Source organism: Sturnus vulgaris, chromosome 2, assembly GCF_052056855.1.
Source record: "Sturnus vulgaris isolate bStuVul1 chromosome 2, bStuVul1.hap1, whole genome shotgun sequence".
Lineage (NCBI taxonomy): Eukaryota > Metazoa > Chordata > Aves > Passeriformes > Sturnidae > Sturnus > Sturnus vulgaris.
In genome coordinates, this window is record NC_142244.1 from 17,460,710 (window position 1) to 17,478,610 (window position 17,901).

General features: G+C 43.9%; 1 protein-coding gene across 4 annotated transcripts in view; it reads left to right on the forward strand.

Moving 5' to 3' along the window:
* The first annotated feature begins 358 nt into the window (after window positions 1-358).
* MPZL1 (myelin protein zero like 1) overlaps window positions 359-17,901 on the forward strand; it is a 31,444-nt gene continuing 13,901 nt past the window's right edge. For 2 of the 4 annotated variants that reach the window (XM_014882805.2, XM_088158380.1), the window contains exons 1-3: window positions 372-489; window positions 13,723-13,883; window positions 16,973-17,186. In XM_014882805.2, the coding sequence (XP_014738291.2) occupies window positions 378-489; window positions 13,723-13,883; window positions 16,973-17,186 (487 nt within the window). In that variant the 5' untranslated portion in view covers window positions 372-377. Of the gene's footprint in view, window positions 490-10,734; window positions 10,754-13,722; window positions 13,884-16,972; window positions 17,187-17,901 lie in introns of those variants that run through there. The other 2 variants (XM_088158373.1, XM_088158368.1) reach the window with 2 other exon arrangements.

The following is a 17,901-nucleotide window of genomic DNA, read 5'->3' on the forward strand; positions in this document are numbered from 1 at the left end:
AGATGGGGCGCGATGATCTCTCAGGTCTTTTCCAGCCTCATTGACTCGGCGATTCTGTGATTCAGCGTTTCGTGACCCCCGGGATGCACCGACCGAGAGCGGCCCCGCAGCGCCTGCGCCCCCCGCAGAACCGCCGGCCGGCCGCGGGGGGGCGCCAGCGACGCGCCTGGCTGAGGGGGCGGGACAGCGCGTTCCCTGCGCCCATAGGTCATCTGGACTTGATTGATGGCTCCTTTGTCCAATCGCCGTAGAGCAGCGGGGCAGGGAGCGGGTGGGGAACGTCGAGCGCGGGGGGTGTGTGTGATTGACAGCAGCAGCAGCCAATAGGCAGGCGGGGCAGGGGGCGGGGGGCGGGCCCGCGGGGCCGGGGGCGGACAATGAGGGCGCCGCGGGGAGGCGGCGGTGGCTGGAAGATGGCGGCGGGCGGAGGCAGCGCGGGGCGGCCCTGCGCGGCATGGCTGCTGATCGCCGCCGCCGCCCTCACCGCCGGTGAGTCAGGGACCGAGGGAGGGCCGGCCGCCGGTTCCCGGGGCGAAGGGCGGTTCCGCTGCTCCCGAGGCAGAGGGCGTTTCCGCGAGCACGGCTCTGCCGCTCGCTGCCCAGCCGGTTCGGAGCCGGGTTGTCGGCGGCCGAGGACCCCCGTCCTCACCGGGAGAAGGGTCGGTGTGCCGGGAACAAAGCCCTCAGGAGCCGGCGTGGGCAGGGCAGGGGGTGCCGCGGTGCCAGGGCAGCGCTGGTTGCACAGAATCCATTAGCTTGGAAAAGATCCCCGAGCCCATCGAGCCCGCCCTGGGAGCCAGCGCCGCCGCGGGTTCCTCACTCCGGGAACGCGAGTGGCGTTCGCTGGGAGAGCCACGGGGTGACCGAGGAATGGGGACGCTGGGGTTGTGGTAAATGACTTGGTTCGGTCAGTGGTGAAGTATTTGGGTGGAGGGGGAATTATGTCAGCCAAATGATGCGTTTATGACTCGTATAGGTGGAGAGTAAGTGCAGAATCGCAGAACGGGTCGGGTTGGAAGGGACCACAGTGGGGTCATCTGGTGCAACCTCCCTGCTCGGGCAGGGTCATCCCGGAGCACATGGCACAGGATTGCGTCCAGATGGTTCTGGAATATTTCCAGTGAGGAGAACAAGGCTATGGAGCGGTAGGAATGGCGGGAGTGATGCTTAACTCCTCTGTGGCTTTATGTTCTCACAGGGCAGAGGGTTCCACACATCACTTGGATTCAAAAAGCTACATTTTACATGCCAGCTCACTGTGTGTAGATGCTGGGCATGGACAGTTAGGGAGTATCCAGTTTGCACACCCCAAGTATCCAATGATGGACATTTTTGGTTGGCAGTACTTGCTTAGTGGGTTAAACTTCGTGAAGTACTTCAGTAGGAGATATTAAGAAGTCTGATGCCTCCTCAGTTCATATGTCTGGAAAACGGTGTAAAACTATTAAGTCTATCTGGGAAGAGGTTTATTAAGAAACTGTCCTGAGTGGTAGGGAACTTAAAATGCATTTAATAGAATTTTAAAATGGTTTGGGTTGGAACAAATCTTAAAGATAATCTCGTTCTAATCCCACTGCCATGGGCAGGGACATCTTCCACTAGACCAGGTTGCTCAGACCCCCATCCAGCTTGACCTTGAACACTTCCAGGGATGGAGCATCCACAAGTTCCCTGGTCAACCTGTTCCAGTGCTTCCCTACCCTCACAGAGAAGAACTTCCTCCTAATATCTAATTCCTGTTATTATTCCTCTTCGAAATCTACTCCCAACGAGCGTTGTTTGCATTTGTTTAAGATGATTGCATTTTGCAATAAAGAAGTAGAGATTGCTAAGGCCTCCTGTGTATTTTCAGAGACAGACTTAGTATTTAGGATTAAGTAGGTAGAGGTGAAATATGCATATATTACAGTAAAACTGAGATCTTTGGAAATACATATGGAGGCAAAAGAAGAAGGAAGCATATTTCCCCTGACCACAACAAAAGGTACAGCTACAGTAATGCTAGGGGTAGGCGGGAGTAGTAGATCATTGTAGAAAGTCTGAATTTATTCCCGAGTTGGCTTCTTCTCTCCTTGCACATCCTTAATCTTCCTGTCTGCGGTGAAAAGCAAGGTTTACCTCTCTGCATGGGAATAAGTGATCAGAGTGCAGGCTCTTCACCTCTTTTGCATACCCAAAGGAGTTTGGTGATGGGAAGGAAAAGATGACCTTCCCCTGAGTTTGGGGTGCTGAGGAGTCCTGGGTAATCAGTGCTGTGCGTTTCTTCTTGCCTGTGTCATTCAGGCTCCTGATGTTTTTCCAAGGACCCTCTTCCCTTTCCTCATGCTGGATTTTCTCCTAGTGAGAGGTTGGGAAATCAAAACCTGCCTTTTTTTGGCAAAGGCAGGGGTGGTATTTGCAGAGGGCTGTAGCTGCTCCCTCGCCCAGATGTGGCTGTGGCTGGGTGATGTGCTGCACACGTGGCTGCTGTGCCTTGTGCCTGCTTTTCTGCCTCTTCATATGCTCCATGGCAGGTCTGCTCCTGCGGCCAATAACCTGCAGAAATAGGACAGAAATATTGCTTAAGGTGCTGTGCAGGCCCCGTCAAACACCACATCCTGCTCTGCCAAGCCTGGTTGTTTCACAGCTAAGCACAAGATAACACAGTTCCAGGCTTATTTTCATATGTGCCCCTGCATGTGTGGTTAGGAGTTCATCTTGCTTCTTTATGCTCAGTCATCTGAAAACCCTGTTGCTTCATTTACTTGTAAGAATGGAGGATCATTGTCAAATGTGCTGTCTGTGATTCTGGGGACATTTTGTAGCATAAGTAGTTAATCTAAGTATAATCTCTTTCTGTGCATGAGTGAGCTGGAACAAGCAGCCAAGAGTACCAAGAAAATGGATTATTTTGCAATTGTGCATTTGTAAGCCATGTAATTATGACTTAAAGTGGTATCCTGCCTGTGTTTGACATGAGAGTGGTGCCTGATTACTCCTGATAGTCTCAAAAAATGTCTAGATATTACTGGAAAGAATAATGATGATTTTTTTCTTATTCTTTTTGATACCAACAAAGCTTGATGTTTTTTGAAATTTATTTTCTCCTACTACCCCTTTTGTACACACTCATACAAGTGCACGTGGGCACATACACATGGGTCACTAACAAGCAGCTATTGAGATGGTAAATAGCTCAAGTGCCTGTTAACTGCTTTGAGCTCACCAGTCCATTTCAGTTGCTGCTCGAAATGTTTCTTGAAAATAACAGTGTAAGTTAGGGTTGCAATGCTCACTTCGTGCTTGTGCCAGGTTTAGTCAGGATTCCTGTAGTCACCCCCGTCAGAAGCTGTTAGTCCTTTTAAGCTCAGCCCACTGATGCTGCAGGTAGGAAAACTGTCTTGCCTGCACTGCTCAGTGGGTTCTGCAAAGGCAAAAGCTGGATAAGCTCTCAGCTCACCCTGCTTGCAGCAGCAGCAAGAAGTTCTTGAATATGTTGAAAGGTCTGTAGCTTACTGTTTTGGTGATACAATTAGGTAAAATGGCCAGATGCTTCTTGGCCCCAGCCATCCAAAAGTCTCAGTCTCTTTCAATTACTTGTGTAAGTAATAGCATGTATGACTGTGTTGTCTGTTATTTGAACTAAATTGATTATATTAAACAGCAATTCCAGTGCCTGTCTGTGGATCCCTCTTGTCCTGACTAGTGCTGGATATCCTTTGTCCCATACAGAGTCGAGATGGAAGACAATAAAAATGAAACCTAGTATTATGAGGCAGATGTCTTGTACTGTTTGTCTTGAAAGATTTTAGTCTGAGTAGTTTCTAAAGACTTACTGTTCTTCTGGGGAAGTGCCATATAGATCATCATCAGGTCATATATCCAAACCTTATTATTAGCACCTGTAGTGGGAGTTCTCCAAGTGTGGTATGATGTGATGTGGTTTGATCATGTATGAAATACATTGCTCTTCCTACCACCTGCATGTAATTAGCAAAATAAACAGCCTTGAATGCAACAAAATACATTTTTTCAACTATTGCATACTAACTCAGGATATCCTAGGAATACATCAGAAAGCTGGAAGCTCTGTGTGTGAAAACATTTACATCCTTATGGCATATATCCTTTTGTCTCTTTTTTGTTGTTGTTGTGCGTGGTTTGTTTGTCTGTATGACTTTAGTGGTCTGGGTTAGTGGAACCCCATAAGAAGTGATTAGGGCAATGGAGAGGATGTGAATATCTTGTATAAGAGAAGGCTGTGCCAGGAGGGGACAAGGAGCTCTGAACTGGCTTTACTGCCAGCAAAGAGACTTGGGGAACTCTAACTGCAGTGATTCACTGTTATCTCTGTCAGCAGTCATGTGGAAAAGCAAGTGTTTACTCAGATTAGGGTTTAGCAGTAACCAGTACCCATAGCACAAAAGATGTGGCAATGCATCCTAAGGCAGGGTTAACATCAGTATTTTCTGCTGAGCAAGTTGAAAGAAAGTTTTTCCTCCCAATCTCTTTTATCTTTAAAGAGCCATTTTGTTGCTCGTCCTGAATAAGCTTTAAAAAAAAAATTGAAAATGTTTATATCAGATAAAGGTATTTGTACTCGTCTGGGACAGAGTTAATTTTCCTCATAGCTTGGATGGTGCTAAATTTTGGGCATGTGGTGAAAAGAGCCTCGATAACCATGTTTTGCATTGATTACTTGTTTTGCATTGCCTTACACACCCCAAGGCCTTTTTTGTTTGTCACCCCTCCCTGACAGCAGGTGGGCTGGGGGTGCATGAGGAGTTGGGAGGGCAACACAGAAGTCATGGTCAGCAGTAAAAGCTGGGAAAAGGAGGAGGAAGGGGAAGGGGGTGTTTGGAATTTGTCTTCCAAGTCATTGTTACACCTGACAGAGCCCTGCTTTCCTGGAGATGGTGAACACGCTGCTGATGGAAGCAGTGGGTGGTGGCTTGTGCTTTCCTTATTAAAGTGTTTTAATCTCACCCCTTGAGTTTTTCACTTTTACATTTCCAGTTCTCTCCCTGTTCACACTGAGGGGGTGTGCAAGGCTGAGCTGCCTGCTGGGGCTAGCCCACAGTCCTTGTATATTGTTCCCTTTGGCTGCTGTGTTTCAGCTCCTGCATTTTTATGTGTCTGTTGAGTTGGCACTTTCTACTTGATGCTGCTGATGCTAGGTTTTGGCTTAAAGTTGATAAGAAAAACTGGAAGGCTGTGGTTGTTCTTGTGAACTCTTTCCTCCAACCCTGCAGAAAAAGATGCTTTGTGGTACATTTACTGATGGTAAATGCTGATGGTTTTACTGGTACATTTACTGATGCTTTATGCACATTGTGTTAAGGGGAATGAAGGGAACTTGCCCAGAAACACTGGTTATATCCTACCTTCATTGTTTCAAATTAGATTGAGATTCTGATCTTTAAGGGAAAGTTAAACTCTGGGCAGTGTATCAGTTGTCAGTGGTGGTGGCACTTTCATAATGAGATGGAGGTAAATCAGGGCAGGTCATCTCCAAGTGAAATGGCCATTGCTGGAGGCATTTGGAGTTGGCTGCAAGCCACTTGTTATTCAGTAACTTGTTTTTTGTAATATGTGCAAGTGAAAGGTGGTGAACAGGGCTCCCTCGTGGTAATAAATTCAATAAAGCTTTAAGTGCAGCAGGAGCTTTGAAATCTGACTGGTTTCTATGGCTTGAAGTGTTCAGATCAAAGTTTTGCAGGATCTTGCTTGGTGGAAGGCGCTGCTTCAATCCAAGGGATGACTCTAGAAATCACCACAGGTGTAAACTGGGAAAGTGATGTAGTGTGCTACAAGGAGGCCATAAATGATTCACAAAAGAAGTGTTCCTGGGAAAAAACAGATGAATCAGCTCATACTTGGTGCTTCCTAACCTTCCTCAGTTGTACAAAACAATACACAGTGGACTGGGCTAGGGTGTTGGTCTGGTTTGAAAGAAAACCAAAATGGTGAAAGGGCTGTTTTGAACACAGGTTAGTTCCTGATCAGATTCGTCTTGTTCTGAGAGTGCATGTGAGCTATTTAAATTGGCACCACCACTGACAAATTCTTGTGGAACAATGCTTTGAAATGGGCTTTTCCTTTTGGTTTTGTGGTTGTGCTGCTGCAGGTTATAGCTGGTTACGAGTTTGCTCAGCAATTCAGTTAGCAAGGAGGTGAGCTTGCTGCAAGCTTGGTGCCAGAGCTGGCTGCAGGTGTTCAGCAGTCCCTGGATCAGTAAGGAATCTGGTCCTCCAAGGGCTTTGGATTTGCTTGAAGTGCTGAAGTAAGTCTCTTGTCACACCACAACAGATTGACTGCATGAATACCCTGTTAGCTGAGGAGGGTAATCACTTGGATGATGTAATTTCATCCATCTTCTTGCTCAGTTAAGTGGTAGGATTTTATTTAACATGTTTTCATTGAGTCTCTCTGTATACAGGAAAAAATCCTGTGCTCGCCTTTCAGGCTGGTGGAAATACCAATACTTGGCAAGAGGTGGGCATGAATCTGGTTGAGGAATGATGACAGGTGGGAGTGACTGTTCATGGAATGCTACTAATAACGTGGATGGTTCAAAGTGCAGCTTTTGCAGATATTTCTTGGTATATATAGAGTTGGTTGCAGCTTTGTGGATTGATGACTGAAAAAGGGCTGGTTCCTGTATCTGAAATGTAGGCTTTGCACTGTATCTGCTAATGAAATTCGTGTATCCACATCCTAAATTCTGCTGCCTAGTTTGTTTTGGAAATTGGTAGTTCCCATGCTGCTAATGATAGATTTTGTCAAAAAGATGCTGCATGCCATCAGCAGTTGGCAGCTTGATTGGTATTTTTAGCATAGTTTCATTTGAGATAGTATTAATAACAAAAAAAAGAAAAAAGCCTGGAGGGAAGCTTTTGTTCCAGCCAGCAATATGTCAGTCTCTACTGTCCACTCCATGGGTTTGGGTTTTGCTGTTGTTTGGTTCTATTTTTTTGTCTACAACTTCTGATCCTTAGTACTCTCATTTCCTTAGTAGTTGTGACAGTTTTAGTGGATTGCTGTAGCAATTTTAGGAAATGCTTGTGATGGTGGGATGCTTTTTTTATGCTTTCTGCCATGTGTTGAGATGTCTATACCCAGCTTCTCTCAGATCTTCAGTTAAGTAAGTTTCATTCCCTATTTGTGGGGAAAACCTGGTGTATTTCAAGGAGACTTTTCTGTCTTTTCTGCCTTTCTGTGATCTCAGTTTCCATTTTCTGGTGTCTTTCCTTGTGCCCAAAAAATAATGTGCTGTGTCTGTTAGTGACTCTGTTTGTATTGCAAGATTAGAGGTAGAACAGCTGCCATCAACTGTTCAGTTACCCTTTGCACTTTGAACAGCTTTACTTAACTTGCCCCCTTTGGGATCTCCACTCTTCTGGTTTGGCTTTGTCAACAAAAACTGTTTACTTGGGTTGGAACACTTGTAAATTTACTTGGGCATGGGAGGAAAACCACTTCAGGGCTGTTGAGCAGAAAAACGTGATGTGTGGTTTGGAAAGTACCTGAGCTGCTGATTGGTGCCCCAGCCTGCAGTACAGGGAGGGAAATGTTGCTTTGTGATCCCCAGGGAAAAGTACTAGAAGTAACTAGAAGTTACTTGCCTCAAGACTAAGTATCTGCCCAAACCTGACATATGACTGATACTGTAATAGGAGCATGAAGCTGTGCAGCTACACTGCTTATTTGTTTGTAGTTCTCAGCACCTTTACAAGCATCTCTGTTTTATGAGATGAGAGAATTGAGAGTGTGATACAGCAAGAAATTATTTCCTCAGGACTGAACAAGAAATCTGTGGCCTGTCTGTCAGGGGAGCTCAGGCATTTTTTGCTCTTTCTCATGCTTGTTCTTCATTTCTGGTTGAAGCATGGGCTTTAAAAGTAAATCTCAGCATAGTCTTTTGCTGCTCCTTGGCAGAGCAATGAGCAGTTCTGCATCCTATAGAGGAGAATATGCCAAAAACTGACTCTGTCATGTGGGAGGAGAAGTTTGGTGACTCTGGAGACTTGTCTTTAAGTCCTGTCAGAGTAGGTGCATGGAGGGCTGAGATACATGGATGTTATTGTCTGCTTTGACAGCTTAGCCACAGCCTGCTCAAGACTTCTCAGTGAAACTGCTTTCCTTTCACTTGGGGTGACAAGATGCTATTTTTTCCCTTATTGTTGAATCAGGAAGAACTTGGCTGAATGTGCAAAAAAGCCAGGAGAAAGTGAATGTTGCATTAGCAGATGCTTGTCTGTGCTTGGGGGATGAAGGTTTCCAGCAGCATGGTGACATAACAGGAAGGTGGTAGGTGTTCATGGGCTGGGTGTCACAGCTGTGCTTTCTGATTCCTGGAGCTGCAGGATGCTGCAGGACCGGCTGTGTTACTGGAGACAGGAAGAGCTCTTTCCTCCAGCAGCCTGCATTACTTGACAAGATTGGCAACCTGGGGCAAGCTGTGGCAGCAGCTAAAAGCTGTTCTGGTGAATTGGCATTTGAGAGTGAAATTGAACTCTTCTATCCTCCTTTGAGGCAATGGAATTTAGTTTTTGTTGCTTTGAAACTTAGATGTCAAGATTGGTTGGTGTGACTGTACATTTCTGTAGCTGGCGTTGCTCTGTGTAAATGTATGGAGTGCAGACATCAGGGTCATGGTGACAGGGGGCTGCAGGGACAGCAGGAGGGGGGTGGACACATGTGGCTTCTTAATACTCCTGTGTTGTCGTCCTTACACCATGGTTTGCCCCTGAGTGGAACTGCTGGTGTGGTTCCTACTTTTCTGTTAAGGCTACATGATGTCAAGGAATTCTTTGTGTGGAAATTCTGTCCAGCATCTGGGTGCTTTAACAGATCTCGTGCAGTTTCAGAGCAGCGAGTTTTGGCATGTCTGCTGTCTCTTAAGGCAGGAAAGTGAAGGTTTCTCCACCAGGTATTTTATCCACAGTGAAGAAATGGTCTGTGGGGACATAAATGCTTGTAGTTGCACTTGGGGACTATAACTTTGTTCTGGCTTTCTGGGATGTTTTGTAGGGGTCTGGCTGCTGTTGTTTCATGCTGATTGTACAGAGCAGCTGCCTTATGGGAGAAAGGGAGTTGAGAATGCTGTCTACAAGAGATGTTTCACAAGACACTTGACATATTGAGTAAGAGTATTTCTTAGTGAAAGCACCGATTCTCAAGTGTATATTGTTTTTGTGACTTAAGACCCTTACTAATTAGAAAAAATTACATCCTCCTTTCTGATGAGACTTCTAGGCTGCTGGGGAGACCAGAGTGAAGATACTGAAATGCTGAATTTTCTGTCATTTTGTCTAGACCTTTCATCCATAAGTGACTTGATTTATAAATTGTATACATGGCTGTATTATCATCTGTCTTTTAAGATAAGCAAAGCAAGTTGCTTGTATTAATTAATAAACTGATGATTAGCAATTTCAAGAGGAGGGGAGTAACACTCTGGTGTAGAATGGGAACTGTAGCAGCCATAAGCAACCAGTATTTAGCAATCTGGTGAAAGTTTCCATGTGGGCTGTGTTTGTGTTGGTGGAAATAAGATTCCTGTGATTACAGTGTTTGAATTCTTGGTTTGTTAGATCTCCTAGTGATCAAATTGAGTTGAATCCAGGGGAATTGAGTTTATTTTGGTGTGTTCAGAGTATTAATTAACAGAATGTTTTCATTGGATCCAATATCTCAGAAGAAACAGTGGTCTGCGAAGAAATTTTAATCATCTGTGTGTTAATTATTGGAAAACTTTGGTGCAGAGAAGGATTTCTTTGTGATATGCTACCAAACCAAATGGTAAACCATGTTTCTGCATAAAACATGCAGAATAACAATTCTTGCCCAAAATATTTTTTAAAAATCACTGTGAAGCAAGTATAAGCAACTAGGAGGTACAAAGAAACGTAGGAAAAGATGACTTCAGTTTTAAAAGGCATTGATCTCCAAGCACTGGCAGCTTAGGCTGGATTCATACAGATGCAGTTACACATGCTTTGGAGGGCTCAGAGGAAGTGAAAGGATTTTGCAGGTTTTGAGCAGATCCTCCCAAGCCTGAGGGGCAGCATTTAGGAGGAAGTGCTACAGTTAGGAGTTGAAAAATTTTGGATTAGACCAGTGCTGTAATGTGGCTGGGGACAAGAGTCTCTTCATTCGGAAACAGGGACGTGTGCTTGGTGTCATTTCCACTTAGTGGAAGGAACCAGTGATCTTGCATATGTGATGTCCCCTTCTTTTTAGTGTTACCCTTGGAGCAGCTTGGTTAGCAGGAACTGCAGTACTTACTGATGTGTTACTGTCCATCTCTCCAGAGCATAAAGGACATCACAGTCATGAAGGCCAAGGTACAAACTGGAGGTTTTAGTCTGCTATCAGCTGAACAGGTGACTGGAAACTCTGCCCTGACCTGGGAAGAGTTCAAAGTCAGAGATGCTGCACAGGTATTGACTTGGAGAGACATGTGGCAGGTCGATGGTGCTAAAAGCAGTTGTGGAGGACTCTGAGCTCTGCTTTAGTCCCATTTAGTGTGAGCTGACAACGTAGCATTGACAAAGATGTCAGACTGAGGCTGTTCTTTGAGCATAAGGAGACAGATCCTGGGCAGAGATGCAGATCTGAGTAGTCAGTGCAGTGATGGGAGCTTGAACTTGTTTTGCAGATGAGATCTCTGAGGCGAGATACCGAGGAAAGAGAGACCTGAGAATAGAGAGAGCATTGATGAAGAATGAAGATCCATGATGGGAAAAATAAGAAAAGATTAGTAAGTAAGGTTAGTAAGTTAGTAAGAATATGAGTGTCTTGTCCTATTTCAAGAGCAAGAGGATTGTCTGGAAAGGAAGATGTGGATGGACAGTTTTCATTGCAGTGTGGGGGTTGAAAATGGAGCTGGAGTTATTGTAGTTGGAGTAAAACTGCTCGAACAACACTAGAGATTTAAAAGAAGTGGCTGAAGAGGCGCAGGCGGGGTGTTTTTCAAATTATTTTGATGACAGATGAGAAAAATAGAGCCATTTTTCTGCTGAAAAGAGTAAAAGCAGCTGAAGATTAGATTAGATCTTCAGAAGGAAATACTGGGGCAGTTGGACAGAGTGATGGGATCAAAGAGGATGCATGGGAGAAGAGCAAATGTTTATTTTTGCCCTGTGTACCTTGTGGACCTTCCCTTCTTAAAGCACTCTTCTCTCAGACAGTTTCCTGTGATAATTTTTTCCTCTTGAGAGGAACTAAGGCTGAGTAAGCTTGAGGAATAGAGCAGTGTGTGTGACTGAAATATGACTCAAAATTCAGCTTTCTCCAGCTGGAATATTTAATAGGTGGAGGAGCTGGAAAGTGGATGTAATCCTGGTAAATGTGGAAGAGGAGGAAAAGAGCTAGAGCTGGAGATGATCCATGTGGATTTTATTATGACAGAGGAGGCCAAAGAGTTCAAGGTAGTGGGAACAGCCACCATATCAGTAAAAGTATGGGATTAGAGGGCTGAGGGTGAACAACTGATGAATCTTGTGACCTCTCTACCGGTCAGGTTATGATTTAGGGAGCCTGTGTCTCATGCTGTAAGGCAACGGAAGCAAGAAAAATATTTTTGAAGCAGTGAAGGAGGCAGAGGGGAGAAAATCAGCAAAGAAGAACATGAAATGGAGCCAACAATAGGACAGATGAAAATTAAATTTGATAGAAATATCTGTACAGGATGACATGGTTCCTTCTTTCCCAGACTAGGAAATAAGTAGGGAGAAGGTTTTTTTTGGTTTTTTTTTTTTTTTGCTTCACTACAGTTCTAGTAAGTTAGAACAGTGACTTCTTTAGATTAGGCAGATGTGTGCTACCCACTGCCTGTGTGTGGCAAGGAGTTCTCTGTACCATCTACAAGCAGACAATGTCTGTGCAGGCTCTTTTCTTCCTACACAAATACTGAGGGTATCTTGCTTGTTTTATGCTTGAAAGGGAGGTTTGTTCTGTGGTTTGGACTTAATACAATGGATATTATTTTATTTTTCTTTTCTACACCATTAGCTGGAAAAATACATAAAGCACACAGCAGCTCTCAGTTCATTTAATTTGATTGCTAGAAGTCTTTGTATGTTCCAAATAAATATTTGGTAGTTGTTCTACAAAAGAATATTTTTTGGCCCATAGTCAGAGTATGTACAAGAGAAAGGAAGCTCTGATAGAACCTCCTGATGAAAATTCACCACTCCTTCTCCCCACCTCTCTTGGGGCGCTTTTTCTCTTGGAAATGAAAGCAGTGATGACAGGAGCATCTGAGGTATCAAGAGATCACCTGATGGGACTGAGGAGTTAGTGAATTTTGGAAATGAACAGCGTTGACTCTGAACGGCAGAATTAATGAATGGTGGTTTCTTCTGGTTTTGGTTATTTCAATTACTGTGATGTGCTCAGCTTTCCTACCCCTGCTTGCATGCTCATTCTGCCAGATATTTGCTGTCCAACTTCTGAAAGCTGCTGAGCTGGTTGTTCTCACTGACTAAAAACTCAAACCTCACGATTTAAGGACTAATGTAGATGGGTTTTTATTTTCTCCCTTTTTATCTAAACAGTCTTTGACTCGTATCTTTGTGTTTGGTTTGCCTACTTCAGCTACTTTATTCAAAGGTGAGAAACAAATCAGCTGAGATATTGCTGGAGCAGGAAGGTTTGCTCTCATGTTCTAACAAGGGGATTTAAGGTACCAGAGCCCAGCAACATAAAATCCTATGAACAGAAGTAGATTGCTGAAAATAATGGTTTAATAAAAATCAAAATTTATATTTGAGGTACCAGGAACACATGTTACGTGTGCACCCACTCACACTGACTTGACAAGATTTTTGCTTTCATGTGGATGTGACATGAGCCCTGACAGACATTCTCTTGTGGTGTCACAAGATCATGCTTTTTTTACATAAACCTGAATGAATGTAGAGATGTATCTCCTTAAATCTGGATAGGGAGAGGGCATTGGCAATTTAGAAGGTGCCAGGTGAAGAATATCTTCAACACGTTTTCTGAATCATGATGAATTTTACTTACTTTTTAGGAAAACTACCAGTACAAGCACAATATTAACCTTGATTACTTTAAATTTGGAGGGTGGCTGTGGTTGTCTTGCTGCTTTGACTGTGCATAAGGTAGAAAAAAAATTAAACTACTCTCATGCTTGTAAACTATAATGGAGTGATTATTTGTGAGGCCTCGCACATACAGACCTTGGAGCATGGCAGAGAGCAGGAGTAGATGGCATAGCTAGGAGTGAGAGAAGTTTTCTCCTCAGCTTTCTGGACGTGAGCTTTTGTTTTACTTACAGCTAAGAGGAACTGGAGATCTGAAACAAGATGTGTGCTAGAGAGGAAACTGAGTAATGGCTGGGTCAGGTTGTTAGTTCCTCTGATGAGGCTTAATTATTACAATGCCTGCTATCAACTGGTACGAAAATGTTTTAAACTCATCCTTTGCACCATAGAATTGACTTCCACAAAGTGTTGTAGAGGAAACATCTGTGAGTGGAAAACATCCTGTCACAGATAATACAAGGAAGGAGAAATGAATATATACTTGGCCTGCTCTATACTTGTTTGATTGCAGGTATAATGCAATGTCTGTGCAATCACTCAACGCAGGAGTTATTGATGCCTCTTCTGCCCTAGGCAGTGTGATGTGAACTTCCTGATTCTCAAAGCAGCACAGCAGCACTGATGTGTCTTGTTCTCCTCCTTTCTTCTCTTTGCCTTTCTCATGCAGTCCAAGTATCAGCAGTAGAGGTCAACACCCCGGAGGAGATGTTTGTGGAGAACGGGACGGACGCAAAGCTCCCGTGCACGTTCACATCCGTAGAAGTGATCAGCAGTGCAGCATCTGTCTCCTGGAGCTTTCAACCAGAGGGAGCAGCCACTCGAATCTCAGTAAGCAGTGGCTGCAGGGGAACAGACCTGGGAGGGGAGGCTGGGATAGTTGGTTCTAAGGTGCAAGCAAATATGGATTGGACCCTCCTTCGTGTGCCTTATCTCCATCACTGTGATTTTAGGGCTTTTTTTTAGAGTTGTAGGAAAATATTGCAGTCTGCTAGATCTCTGCAAGACTGTAGTGTGCAGTGACCACAAAATACTAGTTACTCTGTTAGTCTTAGGAGAGGGATGTTGGTATGGAAGTTGTATGTATGAAGTAGATGACCATCTAGGAACCTTGTAAATACTCCATCCTTTTGCATTTGACTGAATATAGCAGTCACAGAATTTAAATCACTACTGTAATTGCAGTGTTTCATTGAATATTGTGCATGTTGTTTATTTCGCTTGTGTGCTTTGCTTATATAGCCTTTGTTTGAAAGGATTTATAGTAAGACCAGTCTCCCTGGTTTCAGAACAGAATTGAACAGCTCAAATCAGTAAGCACTTACATCCTCATAGTTACTTGACAGGCGAAAAATCAGGCTAGCAAGGAACTTAGGCAAGTAATATTTGTCATTGCTCAGTTTCTGTATGTTGGGCCCAAGTGGGCTCAGATCCTTTGGATGTAAATCTTCAAAAAAATGGCTTTGGTAGGTTGATAGCTGTCTTCTTCCTCAGACATTTCTGCTTCTTTCTTGTTCCTTATCCTGAGTAGTGGAAATTTAGAGGAAGCAGCACAGGGAACTCTGGGACAGCTTTGAAGATGTGGGGACAGCAGGTTGCTCAGCCTGTTTGTGTTTGTCTCCTTCCCTTTGCTGCAGACGTGAGCTCATTTAAACTCTAGGAGCTCTTCAATGCTCAGGGCAGAGATGGTCAAAACCAGCATGTGAGCATCTGCAGTATATAGAGCTCTGAAGAACAAGCTTCTGCATTCTCAGTGAAATGAACATTTAGTTTTGAAGAGGGCATTCTTCTCATTGGGAATCCAAAGCAGTAGCTGGGCAGAAGCTTAAGGAAGTAGGGCATTTTCCTGCCAGTGTTGAACAGGATGGGTGAAGAGAAGCCATCTGTTTGTGTGTTTTCCGCTCCCCATATATCCTGTTTTGCCATTCCCTTTCTGCGTCACTATTCAGTTGTAGGAATACAGCTTCAGCACATAACATTTTTTTTTTAATTGAAGTGAGTTCAGATGTTCCACCTGGATGTAGCTATCAGCACAATTGAAAGAAAAGCAAATTATCTTTGAGCAGAAGTGACCCAGCACAATTTGATGTTAATTCCCTATTTCTTTTGAGGGTCTGGGGAAGGTGTAGAGGAGATGTTTATTTATGAGCCCGAGTCATGGCATTGCATAGCTGCTTGGGTGTGAATTTGAAAGATCAATCTCATGATCAGCTTATGTCTGAGCTAAGCCCATGCTTCTCTTGACAAGGATGGTCCTGTGCCCCTTTAGAACCACACTGGCAATCTTGTGGCCATGTGGTGAGGCTGACTTGATTGGGATCTTCCCCTGCTTGTCCCCTTCCCTCGCCACATGTTCCAAAGAAGTCTCATCTCACTCCACCGTAGGCAACGGATGGCTTGATTCACTTAGGTTGTGTTTCAGGACATATTTTACTTTGTGATTTCTCCTCCCCCAGGTGAGGACATGTAGAGAGTGGAGGAATCTGCCTCTGTCCTTCTAGACTTCCAGTGGGATGACTTCCCCTGTGCAAAGGGCTGTGGTAATGCAGTGATGTTGTGTTAAAGGTTACAGTCAGGCTGGAAAAGCTGCAGACTGATGAAGAGTCCCTCCAAAATGTTGACAGCTGACTATGTGCTTGCTAGCTTTCTACCACATGAAATACTTTGTTGAATTTATGTTAATTTGTAGACAAAAAGTAAGATTGACTGCAGCAGGACAGATGGCCATGATGTGCACATACCTGATGTGGACAAGATTTGTGCTGCCAAGTGATAAGACCTGATATACCGAGTGCAGGTCTGATAGAGAGGGTGTTGGAATAGCAAGCCTGAGATCAAGGGCAGGAAAAGGGATAGGAGGTGACTTGAATGGAAATATGACTGTCTTGCAGGCAGTCTGTTTTGTGGCAGAGACACTGCTTTGTAAATAAGGCAGGAGCAAGAGGAAGCTGGAATATTGTCCTAAATTTCTTTCATTGTTCTCTGGAGACTGAGCTGAAAGGAATTCACGTTGATTCTTGATTAGGTTTGTCTTGCTGTTTTGCAGGATATCCAGTTAAGAAAACCAATTAAGAAAGATTGTGCTCTTGCAATTCTCCTGCAGCCTTGATGCCTCTCTTAGGGTATCCCATGTGTTTGAAAGCAGAGTTTTCCTATAGAAGTCTGTGCACTTCTACTGCTGTAAATTCCAATTTTGGGGCAGGTATAGTTAGGAAATACTCAGTTCCTCCTTAATCTGTACTAAAGAGGATTATCCTTCAAAGATTTTTGATCGTGTATAGGGAGTGCAAAGCCAATGTGCAGCTTAGTCACTTAAAAACTGGGAAACAGTTATATTTAGTTACCTGAAGGTTTCTGGAAAACAGCTAGATATACTCTAAATTGGTCATGGGATTTTCTGAGGGGGTGGAAGGAAGGGAGAGTGTTGCATGTTAATTTAGCTGTGCTTTAGTTGCAAGTAACACACAGCAAAACACAAGGTGGGAAACTTGGTATCCTTTTTCTGCTAGGATGCAAGTGGTTTCCTGTGACAGATGGCTGTGTTCCAGGACTGTTCTGTCCTTTAATTATGACCAGGTTACCAGGTTTTTTCCTCTTTTCCCCACCTCCTTGTCTGCAAAACTCTATCCCCTGCAAAACAGAAAACAACCCCCAATGAATCCAACCACAAAACAAATCAAAACCAACAGAAAACTGAAACTTGTAGTTTGTTGTGCTGATATGGTTGAGGTACAAGCATGGTTATGTTATCAAGAGCCAACGAGGCAGACTGAAGTGGTGAGGCAGGAGGAGAAAAACCTCGGCCACTGGCTGTGTATAACACAGTTGCCTCTGGGAGAATGCTACAATAGTGAGAGAAGCACGGTGGCTTCATACTTGCTAATTGGATTATTCTTCTATCCTCTCTTCCTTGACTGCAGTTTTTCTATTACTCTAATGGGAAGTCATACCCTGGAAAGGACATACCATTTAAAGACAGGATCACTTGGGCTGGAGATCTTAACAAGAAAGATGCTTCTATCACTATATCAAACATGCAGTTCCGGGACAACGGCACGTACATTTGTGATGTCAAGAACCCACCTGACATTGTTGTCAAACCAGGAGAAATCCGAGTTAGAGTTGTGGAGAAAGGTATTCATTCATCCTATATGTTTTTTTTTCCTTCTCACTTGTTTTTTTTTCCCCTCCACTCCTTGTCTAAATCACTTTTATTGGGGGTGGGAGAGTAGCCTGGAGGGAACAACTGTTTTAATTCTCTTCTTCCAGGTCCTAATAATGGAACCAGTATCTGTCAGCTGTTTAAAACAGTATGTCATACCCTTTTCTTCTATGCCCACTAATTCCTGTGGTTTAAACAATTATTAGGAAAAGCTGATGGAAGGCTTGATGAAAAAACATCTTCTCAGTTTGAAGTCCTATGAATATATTTCCTGCATTATGCTACATCAAGGGTTAGGGTGACTTATGAAATCAGGTGAGCAAGGAGAAAAAGTAGACTTCTTTTTGAAACCCTTCTGGTATATTTAATAGAATGCAAAACTATAAATCTGGTCCAAACATACAGAAAGTGAAATGCTACTGTGTTCCATGCAAAGCTGTTTGTGTTGAATGTGCATTCAGTCTCTTTTACTCAGGTGTTCTTAAAGAATCCATGGTGGCTCCTACAAACTTCAGGTCCTGGCTGCTTGCAGTCACATGTGGCTTCTGCTTAGCATTTGGTAACATTTATCACAGTTCAAGAGCACTTAGATTCTGTTTGTCAATTTGGCTCTTATTTCCCTTGATCATCCAAAACATTTGATTGTTCTACCTCAGCTGGAGGTCAGCCAAAATATGATGTTTTTCC